Consider the following 26,299-nt stretch of genomic DNA (forward strand, 5'->3'; position numbering starts at 1 on the left):
GGAAAAAACGGCAAAAGGTGTTTCCTGCTGACTGATCGTTCTGTGTATTTGTGTCCATTATTTAAAGTGGGACATGATAATTTCTTATAGACTTCATGTTTTCAACATAGGTGTTTCTGGTACTTTGGTTCAAGGATTCAGTATCAGCTGGAAAAGTGGATAGTCCTGTGAACTTTGTATGTCACAGAATAGGATAAAAACTGTATAAAAGAATTATCATTTTAGAGCTGTTCTAAACAGAACCCTTAAAATTCTTATAAAATCTCTTGCCTACAGCTAAACCTTTCCTCTTGTTAACACCAGATGCTCCAATGGTTACTTTGTGAAGAAGACATCACATATTATTATGCTGATGTGCACAGTGAAATGTAAATGATACCATAAAGAAGAGAATAAGTCTTGCCTAATCATCAGTTCATTTTGTGCTGGTACACAGATGCCTCAAGCTGGGGCTGAATGAACCTTTTTGGGTTCTGCTCAGTCCAGAAGTAAGGGCAGATTTGGTGTGCATGAGTTCAGGACTTCCCTGGTATTGTTCAAATATTCTGAGCTTGCAGTAAGTTTCTAATCTCCACTCCAAAATATTGTTAGTTATCATAAAGCAAAATTAGATGTAAATCATGCATAATTTGAAAGCCAACCAAACTTTAGTCAAGGTTTATGAACCCTCATGGAAAATGAAAAAGTGATGATGAAGCCAGGCTGAGTTTCGAGTCTGTGGCAATGCAAGTTTCAGAGCTCAGAGTCTTTTCAGAATAGCTTGGACAGCCTTGCAGAAATGTTCTGAGAAATCAGATGAGTATTCAGCATCTAATTCTGCACCACCCGCTCGGCCTACCCAAATAAGCTTTTGGAAAGCGCTTGAAAAGCAGTCTGGCACTTCCTCCCTTTTAACAGCTGAACTGAAATTTCTGGAAACCACATACACACACACACACACACAAAAAAAAAAAAAAAAAAAAAAAAAAAAAAAAAAAAAAAAACGTGAAGTCCCAAACCTTGGCCTGAAGGTTTTTCCTCTAATCAATATTATTATGTACTGTATAAAATTATTGACTGGCCTGCCTTTAATACAAAGAGTGTGTCTGGATTTGCAAAGGGAGACTGAAACCCTGAACTGCCCCATAGATCACAGCAATCCTTGAGCAAAGCACACAAGAGAACAGTTGCAGCTGTGCTGGGACATTCAGGCAGTGATGTGTTACCTTGAAGTCAGCCTAGACTTAGTTGCCTTTATTGAATGGTGAGTGTGAGATCGTTTTTGTCTAACAGCCTACTTAAGATTTATGTCCTCAGCCTCTTATCTTCAGGAGGGTCTCACTGTGTAAATAAAGATTCAAACCCTCTGCTGTTCTGTTGCCTATTAGGGAGGAAATTGGACAGCATTATACCTGTATAAACTCCTTGCAGCCAGCAGGGCTGTCAGGGGAATTTAACCCCTGCAGAACTCAGTCTGAAATGTGTATGTGAAAGTGGTTTTCCACACTCATTTGTAGCTCAGTGCAGCATGGGGTTATCCCTTCTCCTAATGAATTCAATGGGATGTGAAGCTATTTAGCATGCAAAACTGCTTTCTCTGATAGGATTAGTCCCTGGTTTTCTGAAGTCTTGCGTACATGTGTATATGTGGTGCTTTTTTGACGACTAAAACTGTCTGTTGCAGTGATCCCATATCACATCACCGTCACGACAGGCACAGAGTACGACTCCAGCACCGACAGCCGAGTGTACATCATCATCATGGGCCAGAAAGTGCAAACGGAGAGGCTGTGGCTGGATCTCCCAGAAGGAAAAGATGAGTTTGCAGACGGCTCCATAGAGAAATTCTCTGTTTGGGGCCTGGATGTTGGGGAGATCAAAAAAGTGGAGGTACTTTGTGAATGCAGTGTGAGCATGGGGGGCACATGAAACACATGGCCAAGGAAACTACATGTTCCTGTTATACTTGGTGACAGAAAGGCACTTGGGTCTGAAATGACTGTAAATGGGGATGTGCTAATGAGATTTCACATGCACCCAAACCTGAAAGAAGTACTTTTTATGTCTGGCAAAACTGAAATCCTTGGGAGGCAGAAGATAATCCTGAAATATAAGGAAGTTGTAACACATTGCAGTTCTGTCCCATCTCTGGCACTGTTTTCTCTTAGCCAAGCCATGTTATTGACAGATGCAGTGAAGGTTCCTAGGATGCAGTCTTCTGTCAGTCTTTTTCCTAGTTGATTCTTATAGTACTTCCAGTTGGGTTTCATAAATGGCCTGCAGTGAAGAACACATCTTGTATAATTTTCTAGCTAAACATGAAAATTGTTTTCACAGCTTGGAGGATCCAGGCTTAGAGAAGAAAATTAATCATCGTTCATAAGTAACGTGCACAAATGGATTTCAGAACAGGAGCCATTTTTTCTGCTATGGCTTAGGGAGACAGAATTTGCATAGACTCTCCATCACTGAGCCTAAACTTCACATGAATCTTCCAGACAGTTTGTGTACATCATTCTTGTTTCATATGGCAGTTCCATCTCCTGAACGCCTGCTTCAGCCCCCAAGTGCTGAAAACAAGAGCATCTAAAGACTTCGTGAGCATATTTTATTTTTCTTTTTTATTTTATTTTATTTTTACACCACGCCCTGGGTGGCAGTAAACCTATATATTGGTGTGCATACTTGTGTATTCAGACAGTGACAAGTGAAATAAATATATAGAGAAATCCTAACTAATTAAAAAATCTTTGCAGCTGTAACAGCTGATAGACTGAAGCACTCCCATTCATTTTCGTTCGTGCAATGGATTCTGACACTTGAGAAATCTCCGTACTAGATCTGAGTTTATTATCGAGCCATTGATATTTCCTTAATGCACTCCAAGTGCATGGTTATTATGGGTATTAGAGGCACTTTCTATCTAGCCGTCTCTAGGTCAAACTTGAAAGTGAAGCCAGTGCGTAAATCCTTCTCTTCCAGACTGTGTGCATGTGCATCTCTTCCAGCCTGGTTAGCCTGGCACAGAGCAGGAGAAAAAAGCCTATATAACCCCTCAGTGTCAGAGAGGGAGGGAGAGGTGGCTGGGGAAGGAAATAGGCAGGGATGCTGCAAAAGGGACAGCGAGTAGGGTGAGGAAAGGACAGAGAGTAGGAGAAAATAGGAGCAGAAGCTTGGAAATAGAGAAAGGGAAGGAAAAAGAAATTATTTGGCAAGGATTACAAATGGGAAAGAAAAGGTTGCAAATGAAATGCAGAGAGTTAGAAAAGAGAATTAACATATAGCTTTCAAGGTGGATGATGCTCTTCTGCACTCTCACTGTTAACCTCAGTGATCCCACCAGTCTGTTACCTCATCTCTTGCTCATTTTTCCCTTTTATTTTGTAACCCCCAGGCTCGTGGCTGGAGGAGCCACCTGCACCTGGTTTTGTGCCTTCCTTCCTGCAGTGCTCTGTGCTTGGAAGGTCTCTTCTTGTCCAACCACATCCCAGTGATGATATCCACGTGCCAGTCTGCCTTGGTTGCCATGGAACCAGTCCATATTTTCCTTGTAGAAAATTGCAGTGTTCAGGGCCACTGCAGAAAACTGCTAGTTATGTACTTGGGAAAAGTGAGGAACAGTTCATTCTCAGATTTGTCATTTGGCTGCTCCTGGAAGAAGGCAGGAGGTTGTGAATATGAGTTACCATGTGAAAACAGCATAGCATGGGGATTAAGGCTCCAGGAGCCCTCTGCATAACCCAGGCAGTAGACTGTGGGATTTAGTAGGATTGTAAGATTTGCAGTGTGATGCCACTTTTAGTTTGGCATTATCCTCCTGTGGCAAATATCCTACAGTGCAATCAGAAACAGTGGAGCATGAAGTAAGTTGAAAGGGGCCCGTTTGTACCTGTCTTGTAAACCTACAGATATAATATTTGCTACTGGTGTACTTCAATAGACATGCTGACATGAAAATAAGTAATATGAGTTATTGGTTACAGGCACTTTATGCTGTGTTCTTAAAACCAGCTTTAGTATTTTTTTCTCTTATTAAACAAAGGTGTCTTTGTCCCTAGACTGCAGCTGCAGCAGCAGAGAGGCACGGGTGTGTTCAAAGAGTCCTGCACTGCTGTGTGTGTTTCCAAACCAGTTCTGGTTCAGTGCCTTTCTCAATCAGAGGCACAGAGTAAAGCCAAGGAGATAGAAGTGTTGCAAGTCCAGTTGTCCACTGAGTAGGGAGACCTGATTCTGGAAGACCACTTTCTAATACTCTCAGAATTAGCAGAAACCCTATTCCCCGCCCCCCCCCCCCCCCCCCTTTTTTTTTCCTTTGGCATTTTTTCCTTCTGTCTACCTTTAGATTATCTCCCATTTTTTCCCTATTGTGTTCAACGTGTGTGTCAGCTGCTCTGCACAAAAAATGTGCCTTACTTTTGATGAAGTACCCAGCAGTCTCCAGAGCACACTGGGCATGAGTTACAAAAATTTTCAAAACAGAACAAGGATCTACCTGCCACTGAAGTGCATTCAAATTTCTTCAAATATCTCAGCCCAAACAACTTGTCTTGATATTGGCGTGCATGTCCAACCTACATTGGTGGTCTCAGATATTTGTTCTTACTAGGCTCAAAAATAAATTCAGAAATGAGCTCATGAATTCCAGTGACTTTACAACATTGTTCTTGGGGACTGTGGAAAATCTGCTTGTGTGCAGGTTCCCCAAGACACTCAGAATGCAGGATGTTTTCTTCTGGCCCACCACTGACACCAATGGAGTTACAAGTTGCTGTGAAATCTGGTGCCTGCCCATGTCTTGGAACAATGCATTAGGAGGTGGCTGTAATGAACTCAGAAGAACAGGCTTTAATGGATTCATCACGATTTCACCTCCAGCTGCTCCATCCCTGCTACACTGCAGAGCCATTGCCATGAACCTTGCCCACTACTTTGTCCACACCATCCTGCAATGGGTCTAGAAGGAACAAACTCTCAGAGGAGCTTTGAGTGTAGAAAAGGGCAGCCACGCTGTCAGAGAGGGAATGGGAAAGCAAGTGTTGATATGCCCATTCACCTCACACCCCTGGAATCGCAGAATTAATGCATCCATTGTAGACTTGAAATTTCCCTAGTGGTTAACTCTAATTTTCTGCAGCTGCAGAGACATTAGTATAGTAATAATATTCCTAATAGCAGTGATGGCTGAGACAGATAAAAAAGTTCACTTGTTTTGGGGCAAGAAAAGGATATGGCAGATATATTACCCTAGATACAGCAGATATATTACCCTAGATGAACTTGTTATTTAAAATTATTTCCTGAGAAACCCTAAATATCCTATTTTTTTTTTAAATGAAGGCTAAGGACCTCATTTTCCAAGTAATGGCATGAACAACACTTGCTCTGAAAATAATGATCTGTAGGGAGGTCTTTTGTCCAACCTTTCATGTGCAGAGAGTTCATTGGAATGACTTCATGACTGAAAGAGTCTCTTACAGCTGTTAAGATACGTAATCTTCCTTGTAAATCTGAATAGAAGATGGATTTCGTGCATCCTTTAGAGGGACACATGTGGGTCCTTGGAGAAGTCTGCCCCATCAGCAGCTACATGGAGTTCTCCATCTCACACTGAGCCCTTACTAGGTCTGGCAGAGTAATTGAGGTCTAGCTGAGTGGAAAAGCCTCTGGAAGAAACTCAAAATGCCACAGAAAGAAAGGCCAGCAGCAGTGCTTGGGCTGTGCTTAACTCTGAGCAGCACTGGAGCAAAGTCCAGCGCAGAGCCCTGAGACGTGCCCTTGCTTCAGATGCCATCTGTACCTGATATGCCTGAGCACTCCTTTCTATGCCGTCCCTAGTTTTCCTTTTGCGGCTGATCCACCTGTAGGAACATTTTTTGTTGCTCTTCATGGTCTTGCCAGGCACGGTCAACTCCAGGCGTGCTTTAGCTTTCCTAACCTCACCCCGCACACTTAGGCAGTGTATCGACATTTCTCCAGGTCACCTGTCCCTACTGGCACCTCCAGGATGCTTCCTTTGTCCATTTCAGTTTTGTCAGTCTCGTGTGACCTCCTGCTCCTCAGGATGGCCTGCTCTCAGGCACAGAGGAGAGGATCCTTAAAATCAGCTCCAGATATAAGCTCTGTCTGTTGGCTCCTGCACAAACCCAGAGCTTTTACAGTTTGAGGAAATAGGAAACAGAGAAACAGACTGATACTTGCAGTCAGCTTATGTTGACGTGGATTTGTGAGGGAAGAAGTGCTTGAATAATACATGTGGGTGTTTGCCTAGCTGCATCTTTCATCTCGTCTATGAAGCCTTGGACAGTCACTTTTAAATGTTGCTACAGCAGTGGAAGGGGTTGGAAAGATGGAAATGGGTGTCTCCAGGGACTGGCCAACAGCAGTTGATGGTCAGAGGGGCTGAAGTAAAGTAGTAAGCGGATGGACATGTTTTCATGTAGGTCAGTGCAGCCTGCCTATTTCATGATCCCTTTGCTTACATTTGGGGATAGCAGCGTCCTGCCTTTCCTCATGAATGGCAGCAGGTGACCTGAAGCTCCTTGCCCGTATCACCTACCTTGTACACTGATGCCTTGCCTGCTGAGCAGGGATGGCACAGACTATTTCACAGCTTGCTCTGTTCCACCGTGGAAGTGGTTTATGTGAAAGTGTATGTAGTCAATGCCGTTAACCCCTCGTCACTGGTTAAAGCCAGCATTCAGGGCCTCTCCTCCAAAGAAATTCCCTTTAACCAGCAGGTGTTTTCCCTGTGACTCTCACAGGTGGGGCATGACGGTGCTACCCCTGAGAGCTGCTGGCTGGTGGAAGAGCTCACCATCGTCGTGCCCACCAAGGGTGTCATGTACAACTTTGTCTGTAAGTGCTGGCTGGCCAGAGACAAAGGCGATGGTCTCACCTCCCGAATCCTCAACATCCTGGATGCGGACTGTGTTAACATCGGTCTAAAGGTAAGCAATAGGCTGATCTGGTGTCTGCAGTGGTTGCACAGCCCTGTGCTGATATAGGTCATGTGCAAGCAGTTCTCATCCTTTGGTTTCTGCTTGTGGTTTCACTCCACATTTAATTTTTACATAGTGTGGCTTCACGTCAGCTTTTGTAATCTGGGATTGGGAAACCTTAATTCAGTTAGAAAATAATAATAATAGGAAGCTGTTGAAACTTGGAGACATTTGTAAGTTTGATCTTTAAAATGAATAGCACATTAAAGTTGAACAAACAGTGGAAAAAAAATATATTGTCTTTCCATCCCAATAAAAGTAATCTGATGTAATATGTGCCATATTTCAACAAAGGACAAATTGGAAAGCTGAGCTATGCTGAATTTGGAGGTAAGATTTATAATAGAAATACCAGTCTAGATGAATGGGACAATAATACTCTGTTTAATACCTGTATGGCAATTTTCAATCTCTATAGTTTTGTTTCTGTTTGCAGTGAGGTTGTACTTTCAAAGGACATTAATTTTTCTTTATGCTGCTCTTGATCTCCAAGCTAAATATATTCTCCTGAAATATTTCGTTACACACATGCACAAAAGCTTGCTAACATTTTTAGCATTTGTGGAGGATTCAACAACTCAGCGCAGGTTTCAGTGGTAAAATTTCAGTAAGAGGGGAAATAAACTCCTTCAGACTGAATACCAAGGTTAAAACCTAACGGCTTAAAAACTTCCCATTGATTGTTTAACCTCCTGGATAAGGTTTGAAATCTCTATCAGTGATCTGATGGCTTGCCTCTAGATTGAGATAGATGTTAATGAGGACTTATATTCAGTCTTCCTTTAAAAGCCCAGTCCTGAATATTTATTTTCATAAACATGCCACAAATAGACACATCTAACTAACATTTTTTCTGTGATGTTGAGCCAGAAACTCATTGAAGGGTTTGAAGGAAATCAGGGGAGAAGTTTAAGTCATGAAATCAAAAGTACACATTTGACTTTCTGATCAGTCTCCTAGTTGAGGTAATTTGGGACTGTTCCCTCATAAATAGGTGTAGTTAGAAAGCGAGTTAGTTTTTTTTTTTTTTTTTTTTTTTTTTTTTTTAAATATTTTTAAAAGAAGAAAAATACCTTTAATGGTTTCAGGAAAGTTCATGCTTTTATGTTTGTTTGTTTGTTTTGCTCTTGCTTGACCCTTGCACAGTCATATGCACCCATTTCAATTTAATTTCCTTCTTGGCTTGATGTTCACTCTTGTTGTTTTAAATTGAGTAATTTGGCTTTCCAAACATAGAGAAAATAGTATCCATTACAGTCCTTAAAAATCTTTAATGTACTTTTAAAATTGTTTAAAAATTTTTCTTCTCCTACCTATAGCAGATACAATGCTCCACTACGATTTTAAAAGTGTGGATGAATATGTGATGGACAAGTTGCTCAGGTTTAAACAAACATGAAAAATAATTTTTCCATGGCATTGTTCCTTTGCACTGTTGATTTACGTGGCAGCTACAATTCAGGTCAATAAAATCTGCATAACAGCTTACTGTTTGAAAAGTTTTGCTGGGGCTAATTTTTTATGTTCTTCCACCTCTTAAATCTGGAGGTCTTATTACCATAGACACAGGCTCGAAAGCCCCTAAGTGGCCCAGTAGTCTTAATGCCACTGACAGTCACTGGGATTTGCACGCTTTTGAAATATTTTATTCTGAATCTTATTATTCACATGTCAGGAGGAAAGAACAAAGTTAGGCTAATAAGGTGAAAATGATGCCAAGCAGCTTTTCACAAATTGGCATACCTTTCAAGTGTGAGATCTGGGAACACTGATGTGTTCCCAGATGCAGTGCTGTGCATCCCATTGGGAAATAGGGTAGCTGCATTTTTCTGCCGTACAAAGTGTTTAACCTGTTAATGGTGTTGGATTAAATGTTACTCGGGTGGACACCAAGAACTTGGGGGAAACACTTTTGCAGCCAAGGGAAAGAAACAAATGTGGTTTTAGGAGATTTTTTGTTTTTAAATGGTGAGGGTTTGGTGCTGGGCAGAGGTCTGGAGGGGTGGGAGGAGAAACCAGTAGCTGAGTGCTGGAGACCCACACACTCGATTCCCATGGAATGTTTATCAGGTCTTCATCATGCCACAAGCATTTTCTCATCCTAATGAATGTCCCTTGTTCTTGTAGTGTGTGTAGGCTGAGAAAATCTGCCCCAGAAGTCCTAAATTATGCAAAGGTGATGGTCCTGTAGCAAGTTTCATTCTCTCACTTTGCCTCAGAAACCATCAGTATGGAGAAAACCCAAGAATCCATGTTGTGACTATTTCTTACGAAGAAGCAGAACCCCACAGAGCCTGTATAGCCTTTTGCCCAGCCTTTTGTGTGGGTTAAGGACAGCTGTTTGCATGAGATCTGATCATTTCAAATCCTCTCCAGATCCTCTATGAAGTCACGGTTGTGACTGGAGACATCGAAAGTGGTGGTACGGATGCCAGTATTTTCATGACTGTCTTTGGATCCAATGGGAACACCGAGGAGATACAGCTGGAAAAAAATGGAGACAGGTACAGTAGCTGTCATTTTGTTGCTTAGAACTGGAGTGATGACAGATTCTGGTTTCAGGGCAAGAAACTTCTGGGGCTTGATCCTGCTCCCACTGAAACTCATTGATTTTATTGATTTTGAATCAACAGCACTCTTTTTAAGTGCTATTGTAATGTGTTTAGCAGAGTAGAGAAAAGGAGTGCACTGTATAGCCAGGGGAATAATCTGGTGTCATTGATAAGAATTTTGTTTAACCTGTTCATCAGTAGCTTTAAGAGATAAACGTTGCTAACAAAAATATGAATGGTGAGGTCCCCCTTCAATCCCAAGAGGAACTCTTGACATTGCATGGAAACCACAGGTACAATTTCTGCAGAATACAACTTGTGTGGAAAACAAGTGATTTAATTTAAACATCGTTTAATGGCTGTGATGGGAATGTAACTGCATAATGAAAGGAAGACAAACCAACACGCACATACCTGCCATGGGAAGGTGCTGACTCCGCTATGCCTGTTCCTCCCGTCTGCTGAGCTGAGCAGATGTGAGCCAGCTTGGGACCTGAAGCTGCGTGAGGGGTGCCAGAGCTGAGACAGTAAGCTCCAGGCCCCGCTGAGAAGTGGGGTTTCTTAGTTTGGGCTCTGTGCCATGCTACATCAGCTGCCCAGTTTGGGAACTGTGACTAGCTTTTCTGCAGCTGGCACAGAAGGGACACGTGACAAAATCTCTCTGGGCAGATGTGGTCGTACTGTGCAGAGAGAGGAAAACAGGGTGTGAGCCACACGGAGTGCTGCACTGCATGCTGATTTTGCTAAAAAGGTGAAATCTCATGTTTCCTGCAGCAGAAAGAGCTAACAAATGTTGTAACCCTAGTTTGACGCCAGCACTTCTGCAAGCCAAAAAAACCCACATGCTACCAATTCATTTCCTGAAGCTTTCCTGTTCCTAACACCTCCGTCAGTACAGAAAGCTTTGATGTGCTGAAGAATGAGCATGGCACTAACCATCTTTCATCATGCTTTAATTTAATTAGCTGATGACCTCTGATTTTGATGTTCTCAGCAAAGCACCTGCAGAGTGTCAGGAGGGCTGGAGCACTGTGCCACGCGATTGCAGCTCAGCTTGCGGAGGTGATGCTGGGCTCTCCTCGCAGCTCCGGGCGATGCAGATTTGGGTACCACGTGTGGGCTGGGTAGCTGAAGACAAGGCTCCCTGCATCGAGGTGTTTGCTGAGGGGATGTTTTACTCGCCGCTGTCACAGCAGAGTGGGTGTCTGAGCAAGCACGTTCAGCTAGGCTCAAATCCTTTGTGTGGTTAGCTGGTAACAAGCACCAGCCTTGTTCACTCTGAGGGAAATGTAGCATAGGTGCTGCTGATGAAAATCTCCGTGAGAAGTGCAGCTGAGTCACGCAGGCAGTCAGAGCTCTGGGCTCTGCTCCCCACCGCAGGCATCCCACGTGTAGGCAACACACCTGGGCCACCAGCGTGTCCCAGGATCGGGGGCATCGCCACTGCAGGACCCCAGGCAACCTCACACTGGTCTGTTTGCCGGTGTTTTAAGGCCAGCATTCAGTTCTGGTCAGTGGGAAAACTGACTGTGAATGTCCATATCTAAAAGCAAAGCAGAGGTCACTTCACTGTGCATCACCAAAAATATCCAAAGGGACTGAGGCAGCTTCGAGCCCTCAAAAGAGGGATCTCAGCTTTGCTCTCTGTGGCCAGGCGAGCAATATGTATAACTAGGTGGCCTATCAAAAACTTCCCATTTGTTCATCTGTGTGGGATGGATAAAATCTACTATAAAGATATGAAGACACAGTAAAGGATGACACACAGTCCGTGGGGTGTTAGTTACCTGGGCTGTCTTCTGCCAGGAGATCTGCAAAAGATGATGGAAATTCATTGGGAACATATAAAGAAGAAGGACATGTGAAAAACAGCTATTGATATGTTAATATATTTGGGAATGCACTGGCACATCTCTTCTGGCTAAAGGGGCTCTTTACCACAACTCAGACGCCAAGAGTAAAGAGCTTCATCATCTCTTTAGTATCCTGTGCAGAGGATATTTATGTGCCCAAATACACATATTACTGATTTCCACGCCACTCCCACGTGTCTTCCTCCAGCTGGTAACAACAGAGGCTTCCCTGGCTCCTGTTCCACATGGAAATCTCACCAGCCTTTGTGCGAGGGCTGGGCGAGAGCTGCTGAGAAAGCTTTGCCTCTTCACCGGGGCTGTCCAGGGTCCAACTCACTCACAACAGCTTAGGGCATTGCGAAGAACTGTCTGTTTAACCTGTCACAGATTTAAGGCAATTTTAGCTACATTACTGCTATTGCCAAGGCCGCTGGGCAATAGAAATATTTATAATTGTAGACATGGCAGGAAAGCTAAATGAAATCCCTCAGATAAATGCCTCAGTGTCCTGGAAAAGGCAAGGTGCCAGACAGCTTATCTCGGTACTTTGTCCCTTCTCAATTTTTTTTCAGGCTTCTGGTCATGTGCATATAAATTTGGGATAGAAAAGTGCTCCTGGGTCACAGAGTTTGTCACTTTAACTATTGTTTCCATCTCATATAATGACTTCTTGGATGTAACAGGTGAATATCAGCCTTACAAGGTGTAAACAGGACATTCACTGAAGATAAATGATGGTTTGTTTTGCTGACAGACTGTTTAGCTTAGAGTTGCTCAGCGTGGAAAGGAGTGGAGTGAGAGGTCTCAATGAAGCTTTGTAGGAAACAGTGATGGTAATGAAAACTGATCACAGGATCATGGGGTAATTCAAGTTGGAAGGGTCACACCTTTTTCTGACATAGAAATGGGAATCAGTCCAATCCAGGCACAAAAACATTCTCTTTCTCATGGTGAAAGGCTGTCTTGGTATCCAGTACCACAAAGAGACAAAAAATGGAGAGGGGAGTTTTTCAGAAGAGCAAACATAGCCCTTAATAACTAGGAATGGACTGGGACCAAAAAGCCCTATCCAAAATCCTCCGGAAGAGGAGGGAAAGCAATGCCTGGATGAAAACTGAGAAGCTCAAGCCAATCCTTGTTGCTAACATCTGCAGCCATGCAGGCTCAGATAATGGTGTGAGGATAATCACATTCATGCTGCAGGGTGTAATCTGAGCAGGGGTTGGTAAAGAAATATTTTTTTCTTCACATCCCTGGCACTGCACAGCTGTAGGAAGCTGAGTACATTGCCAGGAATGAGACAGCATCATTATGGATTATCTGTATTATGGCAGTGCCCACAGATTGCAGAGCTCTCTCCAAACCTCTCTGAAGACCCAGGTCCCACCTTGTAACTCACTGACTTGGAGAAGTTTGTGCAAAGGAGGAACCTCAGCAGCAGAGTGCCACACTGGTGCTTTGCAGACCCACAAACTTGGCTGCCCTTCTGCCCTGCGAGGGCTGGATTCCCATCTCTGAGGCTGCAGCAGGTCCGCCAGAGTACCTGGGGGTAAACTGGCAGGCACACTTTCTCTGATAGAGTAATATCGAGCCTCAGGCAGTGGAGCAAGGGTTACTTCTTGGCATCATTAACATTAAGAGAGAGGTAGGGTAGTGTAATATCTACTTCAAGAAGCATATGTTAGCTGCTTTTCCCTTTTCCTTCTTTCTGCTGAGTGCTGTGGACAAGCAGTTCCCACACCTCAGTGTGCCTGTATGCAGCAGCCATGCACAGGGTAAGATGTTTGAAGCAACGTTGCAGAAAATCATCTTGGTTTTGCCAAAGACTAAGCTTGTTTGCAAATCCTAATTCCCCAAATTCAGGAGGGGAATGTGGGATGGTTTGGGCCCCTCTCTAACACTGTTTGCCTGCACTTACTAAATGTAGGCTTTGGGTTCCGAGTTGCAAGGTTGCTGTATTTAGCTGAGCTGCAGCTGGCGTCTATCACCAAGGCAAATGCAGAGTTATGCGATGCATCTTAGCGAGAGAAGATTAAGCACAATTGCTTCACCTTCTTGTAGAGATGGGCTAAGGGCAGGCACGTGGGCAGATGCCAAGAAGAAGGAGATGTGCAGAAACCTGGCTGTGAGTCCCTGCCTGCTGCTCTGGTTGCAATCAGAATGGTGATGCACATTGCAGGCTGCCTGGAAGGGCTCCAGGTACCTCGTATGGGCTTGATTTTCCAGGGGAGGAGGAATCCCTGTCAAATCTGGGCTGAGGTGTCTTGCCAAAAACGCAGTAGCTGGAGATTGCAGGGCAGAAGAGCTCAAGTCCCATAAAGTGCACTCATAAACTTTTAATGTGAGGCTGCTGGCAAGGTGCGAGTGGCAGTGTGAGCAGGGGACCATGGCGTAGTGAGGCATCATGAAAGCTCCTCGGTCTTTCAATCCCTCAAGATTTGAGCGAGGCCAAGAGGACAGCTTCATTATGGAGATTGCTGACATCGCACCCCTGAGGAAGATGAGGATCCGGACGGACGGGAAGGGGACGCGCCCGCACTGGTTCCTGGAAAGGGTAATGTGCCTCACATTGTGTCTCCTCGTGCACCTCTTGTGTTGAAGCCTTTCTGCACTTGAGAAACAGGAGAAAGACAGCAAAAGACTCGCTTTTATTCATTTCCTCCCTTTTTCTATTCATTTTCTCATGTTTTGTTCCTGCAGGAGTTCAGTCCAAAAAAGGGGGAGCAAGGGCAAAGCAGCGCTGTACAGCTGTTCTGCAGGCTTTGCTGGTAGACTCTGCCTTCCTGCAAAAGAGCCTTGGCTTGCCACCAGGCACCTGCTCTATTTTCTGGTCCTGGTGTTTTATCCCCAGCTCTGCAGTCCCCTGCCCTGCTCTGACCCCATGGGAGAGTGGTTACCCCTCTGCCAGGCAGTCTGGGCCGGGTGGGAAATGTCCAGATAATCCATCCTTTCAGGCAAATTTCTCTCCCCTCTTTCCGTTCTTCTAACATGCAGACCGATTTTTTTCTTTTCCTGTTCATAAAAGCAAAGTGTCATTTTCTTCCTGAGTTTTGAATACAGCATGCAAAATGGCTCCGACTGCTTCTGCTGATTGTATTTTTCCCTAATGTCCTATCTTGCAAAAAAGCTCTGTGCTTGCCTTTATCTTCTCTATCCAACCACCAGCTCCATGTAAACAACAGTTACGTTTGGGTAGTAAAATGTAGTTCCCTTGTTATGGGCCCTATAATTGTATTTCTAAGATAGAGATAGAGTAACGTGCCAATTCCACACAATCAGAAGTCATTAAGGGAGGAAGGCATCTCTGGCACGTTTATTTAGCGTGCTATTTCTGGAGCAGGTATCCTGCTGGATTGCTGTAGCTTAACTTTTTGATAAGAATAGGTAAAAATCCAATGACTTAACCTATGGCCAGGAAGAATAGTACTTTTTTATTATTTTTTTTTCTATTTTTTATTGACTCCTTTATCCTTTTGGCTACTCTGAAGCTGTCTTTCATTTTCCCATAAATAATAAGTTTCTAAACACTGGTCCTAGGTGGCCCCCGGTTTCCAGTGCAGTGATGAATTGCTGTTCATCTACCATGGTCTACAAAGCTTTGATTTTTGAACATTATCACTTCTGACTTTTTTCATAGTGACTCACGTGCAGCTTTCCATAGCAGTAGACCTTCAGCGTATGTCTTCCAAATAGATGCCACAGGCACAACTTTTCTCCCGGCGGCTGCAGAATAACTCAATCTGTTCTCTGATTTGATTCTGTCATCTTGGTCAAGCTCTCTTTGCCCGCTCCCTTGTACCTTCCCCTGAGTTTTATAAATTGTATTCATATAAAATGAAATTATAGAAAGCTAACTCACCTGGGAGCATTCCAGATCTTGCAGACATGTATTAGCAATAGCTCAAAGGCAAGGGAAGGCACCTCTAGGGGCAGGTGGCATATTTCATGTTCCTCTCACCATCTCTGTCCAGCTGTTCCAACACCTCAACCTGCTGGAACCCACCCAAAGCAAGGCTTTCCCAGAGGTGTGGACAAAACCTACTCTCATTTGGACACAGTTGATGGGTTTATAGCCCTCTGATAGCTGTACAGAAGCAACTGGTGGACCACCCATACAACTCTTGGAGAAAAATATTTTAGAAACTTTTGAAAACTTTACCTGTAATTTGTTTTTCTTAGAGAAATAGAGGATCTCCTCGCTCCAGTGATACGCAGAGAACTTTATTTATTAGTTTTCGTTCCCACCTTCCCTGCAAAGGTAAACACAGCATTGGCGTTTGCAGGCAGTGAGTCGGGACAGGAGCGCTCTGGAGGAGGGGAGGAAGGATTTTTGTTCCCTGATTTGTATTCCAGCCTTGAAAACTTATGTAGCTTGGTGTGACATGAAAACTGATCTAAGCCCATTTCCATTTCTGTCAAAAGTGCATATTAAAACTGCATAATGAAATACTTGTGGGGGTAGTGCTAAACTCTCAGACAGATGGTTCACAGTTAGTGCTAACTAGCACAGTGAAATGAGAAGCTAGATTAAGCTATCAACCCCATAATTAACCATTTGTTGCTCCATTTATCTACAGGATATTCTCAGTTTTCTTGTTCTATTAAAATAACAATAAATGATCTTTTTAATTCTCTTTGGTCTTTTTGTACACTATTTGCTGGCTATAATTTATACTGCTTTTAGTTTACCAGAAATAGAAGTGCATAAATACCAATTAAAATGCATGAATTATCAATGATGTTGTACACAGCCAAAAGATTCAATTTACAAGCAGAGAAGTAGTCATATATTCTTTTTTTTTTCCTGTCTAGATGAAATACATTGAAATTTCATTCAGAATCTCAGTAAAGCACTGAACTTGGAGCCAAAGACTCCAACTGCACCAAAAGTGGCAATAAGATTTAAATGCTGATACTTAATCTATGAGAGGGAACAAAATTCGATGAGTGATGTGCCTGGTCGGAGTGAATACTTTAGATTATTGCTATTATTGATACAGCTACTTATATCTATGTACACTGTATGACATTTTATAGATGTGGTGCCACACTTTGCAAACAGAAAACCCCTCCACCCAAACACTGCACTTTGACAAGCTGGAGCACGCACAGAGAGACTTGCTGAAAGCCCTCCAAAGCAGAGCAAGTTTCTGACCTCACCACTGCTGGGAAAGACACGGAGTTTGGATATTTTCCTCTGCCCATTGCTGAGTCTCATATTCTGCCACATCAAACTATGACAACACTGCTTGGTGTTTATGAAAAATCAGAGAATAGGTGACTTCTAACTCAGGGACATTGAAATCCATGCTTGGAAAGCTCCTCCTGGGCTAGCCAGTTCCTCAGGCCACGTGAAGGTTTCACCTGCTGCCCAGTGCCTTAGACAGGGAGTTGAAATGCTAGGAATAAGAAGGGATGAGAGCTTTCCAAGTGAAGTAACAGGAACTGTCAGACTTGAATTCTGCAGAGTTGGTTCCCTTGGCATTTTAATGTTACTTCGTGCTGTCAAAGCCAGGCAGATAAGAAGCTGTCTTAATGAAGCACTAATTGCATTGCATTCAAACGTCACCAATAATCCTGAATGTGGGACTTTGTCTTTATTCTCTTCTTTTTCCTTTATATGAAGGAGATTAAGAGAATTTGAGACAATTCATTATAGCTGAAGCTGATTGTTGTTCTTTGCCACAAAGTCTTTCTGTTTTACAATCAGAGGACCCTGTCTTTAAGTGAAGACTAATGACATGCAGCAGGACCATAAAAAAGTGTGGTTGAGTCTTTAAAGATGAAATTCAGGACCTACTTATTTTGGTGTTAGCGGGGTGTGAACCCCTGGGGAGCGTATTTTTTATTGTAGCTTGGAGAAGCCTGGCTAGAGGTAAATCAAATGAATGGACATGTCAAACCTTCCCGTTACAGCATACAACACACTATTAATTTCAAGTTGCTGGCTTAAAGTTCCTGGCAGCTGCAATGTTTGCCCAGCTACAAAGCAAATTATCAGCATTTTATTCATACACACTGCTCCCACTTTCTTTTCATGTTTTATCGGTGTTCTACAGCCCGGTTAAAATCCATGCATAATTAGCAATAATGCTTAAGCTTAAAAGCATGCAGGATGTCCACAGTGAGTTTTAGGTATCCTAAAATAATAGTTTATATGAAAGCATGACCCTCATCCTCCAAATCACAATTCTGCATCAGCCTGTGTGTGTGCAGCACATCTCCTTCTAGGATTGGATTCATTTTTGTGCCCTTTTAGTCACTGAAAAGCTACATTCAGATTTTGCCTTTTTTACCAAACTATTTAGACCTCTTGTAGTCAGCAGGGAGACTTCTGAGGGACGGAGGGGTGCCTTCAATGGCCATTTACATGTCCCAAGCTTGGACAGCAGCACGGGAATGATGTGCTGGGGTTGGACACCCGCGCTAGGTCGGGTAGCAACATAGCCATACAGGGATTTAGCAGGCAGCTGCCACAGGCCTCCTGTTCCCTGTGTGCCCCTTTTAGTATTTAGGGCATTTTAGTAGCCAGACGGTTTTCCCTAGACAACATCTGAAGCACTGGGCGGGTTGTTTGTGAGAGGTCTGATCTCCTGGGCTGCAAGGGTGCTCCAGCTGGCAGCTCTGATCTGCTCCTACCCCCTGCTGCTTCCCTGGCATTTCCCTGCAAGCTTTGCTCAAGATGTTTTGCTACTGACAGCATCGCTGTCATTTTTGAGCAGGTCAAAGGTAGAGCTGGTTGAATTTTTTCCTGCAAAGAGTTTATATACCTGGATGAAAACAAACAAACAAACAAACAAACAACAACAACAACAACAAAAACACGACATTTTAATTCAATGTGAGATTATTTGTGGTTCAAATTTGCAAATTTTAGCCAAAGTGAAGTTTCCAGGTTGGACTCCCAAGAGGATGCAGTCGTGGTCCATGCACCCATGAGAGAGGAGACCTCCTTCTCCGTACCCCAGCAGAGGGGCCCTGGCCAGGCTGGAGGAGACCTGAGGTGGTGAGACCAGGTGGCCACCTCAGTCAAAGCAGGGATTTGAGTCAACATCTCTTGGCTCACGGAGCAGTTCTCTGACCACAAGTAGTGTCACTGGCTGTGAGCCAGAATCCTTTTAGAAAAGTGGGGAAGCTTCAGCAATGCAAAATATCCTGTGGCTCTGGGATGAAGGTGCTGGGTTATGGGTCCATGGCATCAGGCAGAGAGAAAGCTGCAGATGAGTGTCTTACCCACAGAACTGAACAATACACACACAGCGCTGCTTCAGCTTCAGAGCAGCTTCTGCCCTCCTTAAAAATGTTTTTTATAACCTGGAACAATATTCTTTTTTTGATCTACTGAAGGCTCTAGCAAAGCTTATTTGGGGTCAGCAGAAGGCTATAGACTGGGACAGATGCAGTTTGAGGACAGAATTTAAGTATATTTTCTGTAAAGCTTCATAAGTTTCTTAGGCTGATATATGAGAATGTAGCAGATCGTGAATATAGTCAAGGGCTGAACCCTATGACATGCTAAGAGATGCTAAGTTAGATCGGGCTTTTAAGCCTTGAGAAGAAAAGGGTAAAGGAGAATCCAATTGCAGACTTCTGTTGCTTGAAGGGAGGGCACAAAGGCAGAGAATCCAGTCTCTTCTCAGAGGAGAGCAGTGAAAGGGCATGAGGCAAGGGACACAAATTGCAGCAAGAAAAATCCTGGTCGGATATAAGGAGAAGTCTTCACAGTGAGACTTGTGGATCCTTGGAATGGGGTCCAGAGTGATGGGAATCTCTGTTCTTGAAGATTTTCAAAACTCAGCTGGACATGGCCTTGCAGTTAGCCCTGCTTGGAGCAGCAGGTGGGACTAAACCCCCCAACATGTCCCTTTTAATGCAACTCTCCACAGTTCCATGATCCTTCTCTTCCTAACTTCATGTCACACTTCACTGACACGTCTTTCCATGGCCTTTGCAGAGATGTGCATTGCAAGATATTGTTTCTTGATGCTCTGCTTCACTTAGGTATGGTATCTGTTTCTGTCGGATGGTAACAAAAATGGTACTTTCCATCCCTGTCTCCTCCCTTTGCTCCAACTCCCCCAGTTTAGCGACAAGTTACTGCCAGAGTTTTGCTGTAGGCAAGGGCAATGCCTTTTTCCCAGTCTACTGAATGCTCTGCAGAAGCCCAGTTTGACCAAGACATGGAAATGCGGGTATTTTATTTGTTATTTGCTGAAGTAGCTCTCTTCCTTGTTCTAAATAAGTCCTTATTCTGTTCCTATCACCATAGCATCTGAGCTGCTGGCAGGGACACATGAGGCAGTATGACTAATATCTGTTGCATGTTGTTTGTTCTGTCACCTTTTCCCAGAGGGAAAAGTGTGTGAAAGCATTAAGTTCTCCTGGCCTAATTTTTCCCTGTGCATTTCCTTAACTTGTTTGGGGTTGGTTTTGCATATCTCTACAATGATTGCTGTGTGTTTGCACAGAAGAGACAGGTGAAAGAAAGGTACCGTGTACTTCAGGGAGAGCTTAATGAGGTTTTTAAAAACTCTCTGTTCCTTCTTCTTTGGAGTTAATACCATACAGACATCCAGGAAAGGTCTGACTCTCACAGAGATGAGCTCTGCCCATAACATGTCAGAAGATCAAACTTCTTCCTATGCTTTAGCCCATGCATGGAAAGGTCCAATATTATGAAGACTATTTCTCAAGACAAGTCACAACAGCAAATGTTGTCCATGAGAGAGAGTTCAATTTATCCTGGAAGAACTCAGTACAGGTTTTCAAACTATGACCAAGCTCTATCCATGTTATACCACACTGTGCACTTTATAAATTTAATCATTGCTTTCATTCAAACTGTAGCTGTAGGTGGTTTGTTGTTGTTGTTGTTGTTCTTTTCCTTTATTTTGGCTCTTCACAGATAGTCATGAGGAACCTGACTAATCAGGAAGTGGCCACATTTACTTATGGTGAATGGCTGTCAAAGGTGAAAAATGCCACGGGAAGTCTTGTGTGCGAGATGCCAGCCATGATAAATGATGAGCAGATGATGGAGGATACAACGTACACAATTCAGGTTAAAACCAGTGATATTGGAGGTATGTCCATGGTGGATATTTTATGACTTTTCTAGTAAGAAGCTCAATTTTTAGCAATGGAAAACATCTCCTGATTAATTTGAAGCTATGTTAAGAAAAGTATAATCTAACCCTACTGTGCTGGAACAGTCATTTTGGCTGTCTGTTCATCTTAGCAAAGTTACTCTATGGGATTTGTTCTCATCTGAGCAGTGGGCATGAAACGTTTAGACACAAAGTCTAGATTTGACTGTTCACTGCTTCCTTCGAAGAAATCTTAATCATAAGTTATTGCCAGACCATTTTGCAACAGTTGGGAGCCCCCTTTTCCTTTATGATCAGGTCCAGTTTTAGGCATTGGAATGGGCTGCCCAGGGAAGTGGTTGAGTCACCATCCCTGGAGGTCTTTAAGAGACGTTTAGATGTAGAGCTTAGTGATATGGTTTAGTGGAGGACTTGCTAGTGTTAGGTCAGAGGTTGGACTCGGTGATCTTGGAGGTCTCTTCTAACCTGGATGATTCTGTGATTGTAGTGACCACATAGGGTGGACAAACAGGCTAATGTCAAAGCTTCTGGGCTCTGGATTTTTGGTTGGCACCCTCAGCTTTGTCCAAAGAGGACAGCTATAATTCACCCTCCCTTTTTAAGTGTATTGAAACCGTTTATTCCTAGCCATGAAAAAGTGTCCCTAAATACATATAGCAGAGGTAAAAGCTGCAGAGCTTCAAGAGCCAAGAAATGGGATTTGTGTGTCATTTCCTGGGATCACTGCCTCTTTTCATGAGAACTTCTGTCAGGTTGCAGAGTGAAAGCTACAACCATGTACACAATTGCCTCATGCCAGCCTGGGGCATGTTGCACATTATCTTGCTGAGAACTTGTCTGAAACATTGACCCTCTAAGGGTATTCTGCCACACCAGTTCACATATCACCTCCTGACCTCCACCCCTCTCCCTATCTTCTCCCTCTCTCTCTTTTAAATTTACCAGTGGTATTTTATGCAGCTTGTGAGGTTTTATCTGAGAACATCAAAAGTCTCTTGGCAAAGTGTCTTCATGCCACCTCACCATTTTTTATCTATCTATCTATCTGCTCTGCCTGCTGCTTGTCTGAAAAACATGTAGTGAAGTACTAAAAACAAAAGAGAGGAAGACTTGCTTATGTATCTGGCAATCCATCTGGTAAAACGGTAGATCTTTCTGTGACCTTTTTGTGAAATTCAGCCCTAACACACAAAGGCGATAGAAATGGAAACGAGAGCAGAATGGAAGATGACAGCAACAGGAGACAGATCTGCCCTTCCCATTGAATGAGGGATGACGGGTATTAATCATGAAGCATTTTATTTCATTATGAGCTGCGACAACCAGTAGGAAGGAGCAGATTACAGAGAGATTTCAGAGTCTGTTTATGATTAGATCATACAGCTCACTGACATAGTGCTGAACTTTATCCAGCTTATCTAAAGAGGGTAAAAGTCATGAACCATCTCCCCTCTTTGATCGTTATGTATTCCACTATTACTCCTGGTTCGACCAATTGAGGAAAAAAGACTTTTTATCCTTGACAGTCAGTTTATACATGTTTTATCATTTCCTGACATGCTGATATTGTCTAGGGACAGCAATACTCCACTGTGAATAGAATCAACAGTGTTTATTTCTAGGTATAAAGTTTTTCACTGCAATTGCTTTCAACTTTCCAGTCCATCAGATACAATGAAAAGAAAAAGAATTTAAAAAAAAAAAAAAAAAAAAAAGAGAGAGAGAGGGAGAGAGAGAGAGAAAACGCAGAGTAGGATTTGTCACTCCAAAAATTTTATTTCTGATCTTAACTCCTTCTAGGCTAAATTGTTTCTGGCCAATTCATGCAGGAGAGGATTCTTAACCAGTGGGCTGGCGCATCCTCTGGAGTATCCTTCTCACTCCTTCATCAGATTCAGACAAAGGCAAGACAACTAAGCTGGACTAGAAGGATAAAGTTGGGGAAAATGAATCCCACCAATATTGTCCTGCAACAAACTTGAAAGAAGTAGCCATTTCCTCTCCACCATATACCATAAACAAAATAGCAGTCCTGTTTCACTCTTTTTTCAGAAGAAACACTTTGAGTTACAGTTTGGCTTTACAGAAGTCGTTTACCTTGGATGATCACATAACATACAGAGGCTGTATCAGTGAAAATCTTATCCTGCAAACAGAACAACTCCTGTCTCAAAGTTCAAAGGCCACCAGCTATACCTCAGATGGCAGCTCTCAGAATACACACAGATAAGGGGAGAAGGGCTTGTTACAGCAGGCACATCCAAGCCAGGTGGTGAGTCCTTGGTTTAAACCAAGATCTGGATTTACTTTTGATCTTGTAAGAGAAGTACAACACAATCTCATTTTCTTCAAGGTATGGCCCACAGATAGAGCTGAAGCACGTGAAATGACACAGAAATGTCCTCACCATTTAATTTTGACTTACGCAGCCTTTCTGTGCTCTATATGCAGGCATCATACACATGGTAATGCAATAAAAGCTGAGGCAGAATAAATACTGCTTTCTCATTTTCCAAGCATTAACGAAGCAGGAGGTTTTTATCTCTGCTGTTATAAGATTAATTAGTATGTTGTCAGCTCAACTACAGCCTACAAATTACATAATTTAAGACAGTTGGTGTCAGTTACTAGTGCTGTATCCAAGTCCCCATTAAGTCAAAAGAAGCACATTCTTTGGCCTCAGAAGGCTATGACTCAAATCCAGTTTGGTTAAAAACTATGCAGCTGCTCAGTAAGAATCATAAAATCATAGGCACTTTTGTTGGAAGGGGCCTCTGGAGGTTATTTTGTCCAGCTTCCATCTCAAAGAACTATTGCCAGCACTAGGCTGGATTGACCAAGGCTCTGCCCGTCTCATCTTGGACACCTCCAGGGATGGTGCTGCCACCATCTCCCCAGGCACCAGTTCCAGACCTGCACCATTTTCCTAAGAAATATTTTTCTCCTAATGTCCAGTCTGGACCTCCCCAGCTGCAATTTCTGGCTGTGGCTCCTTGGTGTATGTCATCTCTGCAGCTCATGGCCCTGTCATCGTTTTATTGCTCCCTCTACATGGTCACAGGGTCCTTGTCCACCTGTGCCAGCTCATCTCCCCTGGCCTCTCCTCAAGGCCACGGGTCCCAGCACCCATCCATTTTAGCAACCATCTGCTGGACTCTCCCTGCTGTCCCCATGTCCCCCTTGACCTGGGGACCTAAACTGATAACATGGTGTAAGTGGGGACTCCTCAGCACTGGGCAAAAGAAGCAAGATCTTTCCTTCAGTAACTGGTTACCCCTCCTGATGTAGCCTAATTTATGGTTTGTATTGAACACTGAGAACTTGCTGTTAGATCAGGTTCATCCCGAACATGAATGTTGGTGCCACAACCTCTGGGTCCTCTTCATCTCCCCAGCACACCCATGTGCAGAGGTTATTCCACCCCAGATGCAGAACTTTGCATTTCTCCTCTCTGAACTTCATGAGATTTCTGCTTGCCTGGCCCTCAAGGTTCTCAGGGTCCATTTGGGTTGGAGTTCTGCCATTCAGTAACTCACTGCCCCAGATTTAATGTCATCTGCGAATCTGAGGATACACTCTGTCATCGTTTAGGGTGTTGATGACGAAGTTCAGTGGTGCAGACACTGGTACTGACCTTATTATTAAGTTATTGCACTTATTGCCAGCTAAGGCTTGCACAACCACTGGGCTTCCATCCCTTCATTTGTCAAATTTATTACAGTTCCTAAGTGTGCCTGACAATTTCCTGGAATTAAAATTAAAAAAAAAAAAAAAAAAGATGGAGGGGTGGGGGGTGGGGGAGGGTGGCAGGGAGAGAGAGACTAAAATAGGTGAAATGTACATTGATTCAGCAATTTCTGTTCTTTTCTTTCCCATCTCCTGCTAATTGCTTGTGAGGGAAATGTCACAGCATGAGGCCTCCATAAGCTTTTTCCTGCTGGGAAGGTTTTGCTAGGAAACGGTTGGTTCTGTGCTTTTTGAGACCTGGCTTTAATTGGGAGCCTGCTCCTTGTAAGGAACTGGACTTTAGTTTGCTTTGTCCCTCACCTCAACAAGCTTTAAGGTCATAAAAGGTACTGCCAGATGAACTGCCTGAATCCCTGATGTTTTATCTCCCTTCTTAAGTCCTTTCCAGGGAACCGCTGAAAATTAGCCCCAATTTAACATACACAATTTTTCACGTGGGCATCAAATTATGTTTTACCTTTTGCCCATATGACCCTCTCCGCCCGCCCCCCCCCCCCTTTTTTTTTTAATTTTAGATTTTTTTCAGTCCTATAAGAAAAGTGGTGATTTCTTCCTAATTTAAGTATTCAAATGATTATCCTGAAGAAGTGGTAGCTTTGTCTAAAAGTTTTCATCCTCCCTGACTTTGTCTCTGCATTGTGTTTTGAATGGAGTTGTGGGAAATACAGTCTGTGTGGCCCAAAGTGGATTTAAAATACTGTTGTATAAGAAAGGTTTGGCAGGCACTTAGAGTTTTCAGAGCTAGGATATCCAACCAAGGGCAGCAGACACTGACTTTCTTTGTAAGCCAGATTTGGGCTTGATGATCTTACTTTTATTTGCTAAAATTTAAGGGCCTCAGTTCTGACATACCGATGAACATCTGTCCACATGGAGTCAGGTTTCTTTCTATGAATCTCCTTTCTTAATGTAGCATCAAAAATAAAAAGGAATAAGATGATAGTTCATAATTTTGGTCAAATTTTAAATAGTACCCTGTAAAACTGTGCTAACGTCTTCAGCTAAAATGTTCACAAGGTCATTTCAGGTGATGGTATAGACTCCAGAAATTATGAAAATTGACAACATTTCTGTTTTGTTCTGTAAAATATGGGCAGTAATGGACATATGAAATTCAATATCAGGTAATAAAGACCACCTTAATGTATTTTCCATACATGTACATGAGAAAGGCTGGGAGTTGTGTGAGAAAAGGAGACTTTTTCCATTGGTTCAACTTGGAAAATATTTTGAGAAATGAGAATATAGGAGAAGGCTTATGGGAGAGGGAAAGGGGGAGTGGGCCTCAGAATGCCACAGTGTTTTGGCTGGTCATCTGCATTTTGCTTTTAAATCCATCAGGAGTAAATATCTGTGCTCCCTATTAGTGCTGTTACCATCACACTCACCATACCTTGACCACAAGACAAGGTGTTCCAGCTGTATTTGGGGGACAGGATCCAAGGGCTGGCTTGTTAGATTCCATGGGGTGTCCTCCTCTTAGGATCCTGCACAGATTCACAGTAGTTTGCTAGCTGTACCCCAAGAAACCTGAGCATCACTGCAGCCACCCCCAGGCTGCCTTTGATGCCTCCCTTTCCACACATTTGGAGACTGGGTGTCAGCCCTGCATGGCGGGGCAGCTCGTGGTGATGTGCCTTTCTCTGTCTTCCAGGAGCAGGCACGGATGCCAACGTGTCCTTGGTTCTGTTCGGGGAGAACGGGGACAGTGGGATCCTTGCCCTGAAGGAGTCCAACAAGTCCAACAAGTTCGAGAGGAACCAGATGGACGAATTCAACTTCTCCGACATGCTGAGCCTGGGAGACCTCTGCAAAGTGCGGATCTGGCACGACAACAAAGGTCAGGGCAGTGACACGGGGTCTGGGACAGCCTGCCAGGAGGGGCAGACACCTCGGTGGCCACGGGGCAGGCTGAGGGCACCGTTCCCAGCTCTGCTGCACACTGGGTAACCTCAAGGATTTTCCTTGGACCCTGTGTCCCAGCTCGTCTAGACCTGTGCTCTTCATGCCTGAGTCTGTCTCCTCTTGTGCTGGTGTAGGATCTGCTGGAACAGGTCCCCAGT

General features: G+C 43.5%; 1 protein-coding gene across 4 annotated transcripts in view; it reads left to right on the forward strand.

Annotated features, from left to right (window-relative positions):
• LOXHD1 (lipoxygenase homology PLAT domains 1) overlaps positions 1–26,299 on the forward strand; it is a 69,865-nt gene that overhangs the window by 25,802 nt on the left and 17,764 nt on the right. For all 4 annotated transcript variants that reach the window (XM_040541476.1, XM_040541480.1, XM_040541478.1 and 1 more), the window contains 6 exons: positions 1,664–1,869; positions 6,741–6,926; positions 9,354–9,481; positions 13,819–13,936; positions 20,288–20,465; positions 25,891–26,076. In XM_040541476.1, coding sequence (XP_040397410.1) covers positions 1,664–1,869; positions 6,741–6,926; positions 9,354–9,481; positions 13,819–13,936; positions 20,288–20,465; positions 25,891–26,076 — 1,002 coding nt within the window. The remainder of the gene's footprint in view (positions 1–1,663; positions 1,870–6,740; positions 6,927–9,353; positions 9,482–13,818; positions 13,937–20,287; positions 20,466–25,890; positions 26,077–26,299) is intronic.

Source organism: Cygnus olor, chromosome Z (assembly GCF_009769625.2).
Source record: "Cygnus olor isolate bCygOlo1 chromosome Z, bCygOlo1.pri.v2, whole genome shotgun sequence".
Classification (NCBI taxonomy): domain Eukaryota; kingdom Metazoa; phylum Chordata; class Aves; order Anseriformes; family Anatidae; genus Cygnus; species Cygnus olor.